The sequence below is a fragment of the Histoplasma capsulatum genome, genomic scaffold (assembly GCF_000149585.1).
Source record: "Histoplasma capsulatum NAm1 scaffold_8 genomic scaffold, whole genome shotgun sequence".
Classification (NCBI taxonomy): domain Eukaryota; kingdom Fungi; phylum Ascomycota; class Eurotiomycetes; order Onygenales; family Ajellomycetaceae; genus Histoplasma; species Histoplasma mississippiense.
The window spans coordinates 1,053,184-1,059,476 of NW_001813975.1; the positions used below are offsets into that span (position 1 = coordinate 1,053,184).

The window sequence follows — 6,293 nt, forward strand, 5'->3', positions numbered from 1 at the left end:
CCCACATTTGGCCCAGGCGAATCAGCTGGTCATTATGTGACTGCCTCTCGCCGTGATATCCTTGGCAAAGATGGAAAATCCACCATCCCCATCACTGAACTGGCAATCCAAGTCCCCGCCCTTCTTGAAACCATCCAAGCCGACCTCTACTCACGAGCAAATGCTACGTACAAGTCACATGTTAAGCGCATCACGAACTGGGATGATTTCACCCCTGCGCTCAACGATAAGAACCTCTGCATGATTCCCCACTGTCTGACCGAGCAGTGCGAAGACGAAATTAAAGACATGAGTGCACGAAAGGCTGAAGAAGAGACTGGTGAAGCCCAGGATGCCAGGGCCCCAAGCATGGGTGCAAAGAGTTTGTGTATTCCATTCGAGCAGCCTGAGGGCATTGAGAAGGGAGTTACCAAGTGCACGAACCCCAACTGCAAACGGGTCGCGGAGAAATGGTGCTTGTTTGGACGTGAGTAGCTCCCCATCTTTCTTCTCACCTCAGCGCAAATTCCACTGTTAGACATGTAGACTTTTTTCCTTCTCCAAAGTCTTCGAAACTAATGCAGCCAACATGATAGGCTCCTACTAAACAGTCTCCGAACACCCAGCCGGTTGCATATTACCAAACGGACCTGGCATAGCCTATCTCTGTTATTCTAAATACCCACGGAGCTTAGCGTGCATCAATATTTCCTACCAGACTCAAGACTCCCAGCCTAAATTTCCCCGATATTTGATGAAGGCGTATCCAAACAACCTTGCTGATCTTGCTATCGGTGTTTTAAGCGCTCATCTGCTCTTCAGTCTGGGCAGTTCTAGTTATGTTGTCATGATTCGAGAGAGTTTAAATATCAAGAATAGAAATTAAGAAAAAATTAAAGTCAGTACCTATCTTTCCATGCTGTACCGTCAATGGATGTGAATGTATTCTTCAGCTTGATATATGCAACACAAACCTCCTCATATATTGATTGGTTCTCTCAATAAAGGGAATAAGAACGGTGAGCCTTACATAATTGGATGGTGTCGTGGTGTAGTTGGTTATCACGTGAGTCTAACACACTCAAGGTCCCCAGTTCGAGCCTGGGCGACATCATATCTCTTTTTCTCAAATATCATTTTTTTTTTCTTTTTGTCAAACCACCCAAGGACAAATTCTAGAAAGCCGGGCAAGGCAGAGTTCTTTACAAGAACTAAGCTAAGGAAAACATGAAGGATAAATATATCGTGGATGAATCAGGTGGTATGTTACATGGCGTTCGCCTATAATAACTCTCCCGTCTACCCAAATAGAAATAGCTAGGCTGATAAAGAGACCCCTCCTCCCAATTTGGCCCGACTAAGTTATCAAAATATTTATAGAAAAAGAATGGGGTCATTGAAAAAAAAATGACAATAAATCAAGAGCCCATATCTGTCAAATGATGAAGAAAAACCTCGCCCGAGGCAAGGGGAAGAAATCTGAGAAGAAAGGGGACCCTAGTGACCAAATGATTCATGTATAGTATAGAAAATATTGAGAAGGGAAAAAGCGAAGAATAAGAACATGGAATTTTCCAAAAGATTCCCCGCCCCGCAAACAGATGAACAATAAAACTCCAAAATTCTCCCAATTTTCTGCGAGTGAACATAATAAAATGGTAAGATGATAATAACGATAGTAATCGGGAAAGAAGATGATATTTCCCTTCAGTAGGCCGGAGTCGCCATCACAGGATTTATTCATGCGCCGCCAAATCGCCCCATGTTCGTATGCAAAATAGTATCAGCCATGCATGTTATGATGACAATATTTATGAAATTAGGAGTAATGAATGAACTGGGTAAATGGATATAAAGTGACCGAAGAAAAAGGAAATCGATGTGTGACAAGGAGGTGTCAGGCGAAGGGGGGGGAAGTGTTGGGATGATGTATCACAAAATTCTTTGTTTTTCTGAGATATCTCGATGGAAGTATATAAGGATCGGATGACGGCGTTACTTGGGAGAATGGGGTGTAGTTCAAGGGCGGGCACGCGATCGGGTAAATGAAGGGCTGTAAATGGGACTTGCAGATGCCGTCGCGGGAAAATGGATTTGGTTGGTGATGAAGATTATTTCGGCAGAGATGGTGAGGTGTGTCGGATTAAGATTATTGGGCTCCGGTAGGAAATATATAAAAATCGTTTCTCTATTCGACACGTAAACCAGATTTGGCGTCGCTAGAATTGAAAAATGACAAGCTTAGACGGACTTAATAGAGCTCGATTATAGCTTAAACCGCCCAGAATCGAATAAATCCTTCTGAATACTACTTCGGCGTAGAGGTATTCGATTCCGGCCAATTTGTTGAGGTGAAGTGCTAAATAGCCTCTTTATTGGTGGCTTTTGAGAGGTTTGCTGGGGGAAACTGGAGGTGACAATTTTAGGCTCGGGTGTAGTGCATGAGCTGTTAGTTAAGCCGGGTAGGGTATCACGCTCTCCGTTTTTAGGATTGTCGGATTGATATTTGGGTAGGTCAGGCTTCGTCTGCTCTGCAGGAGTATTTCGGCTACTTGTCCTTTGTGCCATTTCCGACTGGGAGTTCTGACACACGAGTGCAGGTCGACATGATTGGGTTTGTTTTGAAGAACCAGATTTGCCTAGCCTGGAAGGTGGTCCCTTAGAACGTACGCTATGTGAACTTTTTGGTCGGATATCAGGTATTAGCTTGTAAGTGTATTTAGGTTGCGGACTATCTCCAGACCTTCCCAGAGACGCTTTTCCCGCCTCTTGTCGTAACTCCCTTGGGAATTCAGGGGCAACGGGTACACTCGGGGGTAAAGGCTGCGAGTAAGTGTGCCTTCTCCTTCGTTCCTGGTGGCTGCTGTCCGGTTCGGTTCCTGCTTCTAGTCCCTTAATAGCAGGAAAAGATAATTCTTTCCCGGAAGTGTATGAGTTTCGTCGCGTCTTTGCAAAGGAGTTTCTACCAACAAGTCTCAGCGATTGTTTCTCCTTTCCTGATAAACTCTTTGACGAGGACTTCCTCCTCGTATGGCCATTAATTTCACTCTGTTTAATGGGAATCGGAACCGGACTAGGCTCCGGAAACGGCATTGTTTCAATATCGGAAGCAACTTGGCGAAAAGCTTCATGAGAATTTATCTCACGAACAATAGCATCATGCAATGTTTCGAAGGAGGGGGGGGAATTGGTCTTTTGTGATGATTTATAAGCATGTTTGAACATACTCATAATTTCCTCGACGTTGTAGCTCGAGGTCCTTGGAGATACCGCAGAGGGAGTTGCGACTGGAAGTGGACTGTTTACAATCCCAGCAATACTCGAATTCGGCTCTCTCCTGGCTCCAGCGGGGGGCCAAGACAGGGGGGTTGGGTAGGCACCTTCACAAAATTTTTGGTGGGGGGCAGCCAATTTTGTATTTAATAGAAAAGATCTCGAACATTTTTCCCTTGATAGATTCGCCTGAGGGCGGGGGATAATAAGCCGGTGGGATCCGTCTTTCGAACCGTCCGGACATTTGGGAGTAGCTTTCTTTGAGTCATGATTTCGAGGCTTAACATCCAGCTGCTTCGGTGGATTCACTAAGCTCTGATTAAACCTGGATGATTCGCCGGCATCTCTCGTAGATGGCTGGCGGTCGGGCGCAACTTTGTAAATTTTTAACTGTGGTTGCGGTGCTGGTCTTGGAGGAATATTCTCCGACTCCTGAGAGGATAGCGCTGGTGAAGAATTTTTTAGTCGCAAAGCGATATACTGCCTGACACCTATCCTGCGCGGTGGGCTGGCGCCAGCATCTTCTTGTTGATGTGATGGAGGATGGCTTCGGAGGTCGTGGTCAGAAGATATAACTCTCAATTCTGTTCTGGTTTCCCCTGATGGTGTTCGGTGTCCCGATGCTTGTGTTCTGGACCATAACCGTGGCCGGCTTTCCTGATAGTATGAAAGAGATGACGCTGATCTACTATTACTTAAATTGCACTGAGATACCCCTCCCCTTCTTATTTCAAGTGTGCGTGTATTTCCAGCGGCAAGCAAGATGTTACGATCCGCCACGTCTTCCTGGTATACCGCTGATATAACATTTCGCGTACTTTGTGCTACGCTTGTTAGATCGTTTGCTATGGATATTGCGATCCGCAATTTCCTCATTATACATACTCGCAGGAGATATCGGAGTCGGAACTCGGGCGTGTTGAGCCGGGAAGCCGGCTTCTATGACATCGACATGGCGACGGATCTGGTGAGGGGAGGACGTAGGCTCAGCGTTTCTGAATCGTTTATTTTGCCTGGACAATGATTGGTGACAGCAAAACTGATCATGGAGGTCCTCAAATTGCCTCTCAATTCCGTAGAAAGTTTGGTTTTGCATCTGTGGGAGTCGAGGGAGTTTCGCTTCAGGCGATCCGCGGGGCAACGCAAGGCATGGGGAATAGGTGCCGCTTACTGGACCGTTGGACTCGCTCTCCATCAATTCGGGGTTTGTCGACTGGAACAATGTCCTCTCGATACTGAAAAGTTTTCTGAGGCCCGCCATTTTTCCCAATTGGACATGTCAGGAAACCGAATGAAGGTCAACGGTGCCAGCCGAAAAGGGGGGTCGCAAACCGGCGCATTGTAAGAGACTTATCGTCGAGTCATTTCCATGCAATTCAGGAAAAACAAGTTTGAAAGCAGGATTCACCAGTTGGCGTCGGGAAGTTGCTTGCAGGTTTTTTATTTTTATTTTTATTTTTATTTTTTTTTTAGAGATCTAAACTGGAATTCGCAGGAACTGGAGGATTAGCAAGGATAATAACTGAGCAAATGGAGCAAAAAGAAAGCCACGAACGATGGTATACTTTAGGGGGAAATGAAATAGTATTAGCCGCAAAACGAGTGTCTAAGAATCAGGAATGAAAGAAATGAAAGAAATCTTCGTTTCAAAGAGAACAATTGAACCTTGGTTCCTCACGAGGATAAATGTTGTCGAAGCTCAAGCATTATTGGACTGACAGGAAATTCCCTGGCTCAAGCTGGCTCAAGCCTTGAGCACACTGAAGCCGGGACCAGAGTCTGTAATGTTTCCCAGGAGCAAATTGAAAATACCCGATTGAACTGGCATTTTCGGAATTCATAGGTCTTTTTATTTTCTTTTTCTTTTTCCTTTTTTTTATTATTTTTTTGAGCTGAGAAATCAATTGGCTTGTCAAGATCGGAGTACGAGGCTGCTAAGTTCGGACAATCTCAGGGGGATTGGTCCAGCCATGGTCGAAAGCGTTCTGCTCCGGCGTGACAAGCATGATCCAGCACAGGTGGAAACCACGGCGTCAACGGCGTTGCCCATCAGGCCCGTTCTTGCGAAAGCGGCTTAGTATGGCAGACTTTTGTCATGGCTGGCGGCTCCACTGTCTGGAATCGCTCGTCAAAAATATCCATCCGTACGTTGCTCCTCGATTTCCGATTGGCAGTGTCAGTTGTGAAGATCTGCAAGTCTATTGCTCTCCCCATATTTGAATTCATTGCGCCTCAGACCCAGCGCTCACTTAGTCCTCTTGGGCTCTTGGAGTCTGCTGCAGGGGCATTTTATCGAAGCGCCGTCGTGTTCAATTCTCGAAGCCTTGTTGTGTTTCTTCCTCGTATTTGTAGGTGATCCTGGAGAATCACAAACCGACGTGATTCAAGCCGCAGGAGGAACCGACCTGCTGGTTGGAGAGGTTAGCGTTGCGAGGAAAAACTTAAGACGTCCTTGTGGAAGACTAAAACCAACGCTAGGGAATAAAAGGAACTTCAGCGATGGCTTGAATGAAAAGAGAAAGGGGAAGTGGATTCCCTTCGATCCTTCACGGCTCTCAATCCGCCATCATCACGAATAGCAAGTGTCGATTCCATGCGTACTAGTTTATCTATCAACCTTGGATCGGGCATCCATGCAGCGTTTTGGCGTTCTCCATGCGGTTGGTGATTTGCATGTTCATACTCCATACTCCATACAGAGCACTTGCTCGCGGATGTACGCTGTACAGCGTATGTTGAGAATCGAGGAGACCAACTGGGTTGTTCTCGCTCTCATCAGAAACCAACAGAGTTGCTACAGTAGCTGCTAGTTGCTAGTCCAGGAAGATGCTTGGGTTGTACAGGGTCATTTGCATCAACAGCTTCCACACGCTTTCCGCTCTGCTTCATTGCATACATACTAGTATCTCCTGGAAGAGTGAACAATCCTATACACAATCCCTCTCGTCATGTTTACATCCCTTCCATAAAAATTTTTTAGCACTCCCATGCCCCTTTTCTTTAATGATCCTTGCCTGATACGTTTCTTTACCGAACTATGA

General features: G+C 45.9%; 2 protein-coding genes and 1 non-coding gene across 3 annotated transcripts in view; 2 read left to right on the top strand and 1 right to left on the bottom strand.

The window, feature by feature from the left end:
* HCAG_07283 (hypothetical protein) overlaps positions 1-865 on the top strand; it is a gene marked incomplete at both ends in the record, with an annotated part of 2,330 nt that extends 1,465 nt beyond the window's left edge. Inside the window, 2 exons of the mRNA XM_001537811.1 lie at positions 71-466; positions 591-865. Coding sequence (XP_001537861.1) covers positions 71-466; positions 591-865 — 671 coding nt within the window. The remainder of the gene's footprint in view (positions 1-70; positions 467-590) is intronic.
* A 154-nt stretch (positions 866-1,019) lies between these two features.
* On the top strand, positions 1,020-1,093 carry HCAG_09433. Its single transcript has one exon. It is a non-coding gene; the product is annotated as a tRNA-Val (tRNA).
* A 1,151-nt stretch (positions 1,094-2,244) lies between these two features.
* HCAG_07284 (predicted protein) lies at positions 2,245-4,513 on the bottom strand (the record flags this gene model as incomplete). Its single annotated transcript, XM_001537812.1, has 3 exons — positions 2,245-2,975; positions 3,207-4,049; positions 4,138-4,513. 3 exons carry the CDS (start codon positions 4,511-4,513, stop codon positions 2,245-2,247), a joined length of 1,950 nt encoding a protein of 649 aa, XP_001537862.1.
* Between the last annotated feature and the right edge of the window lie 1,780 nt (positions 4,514-6,293).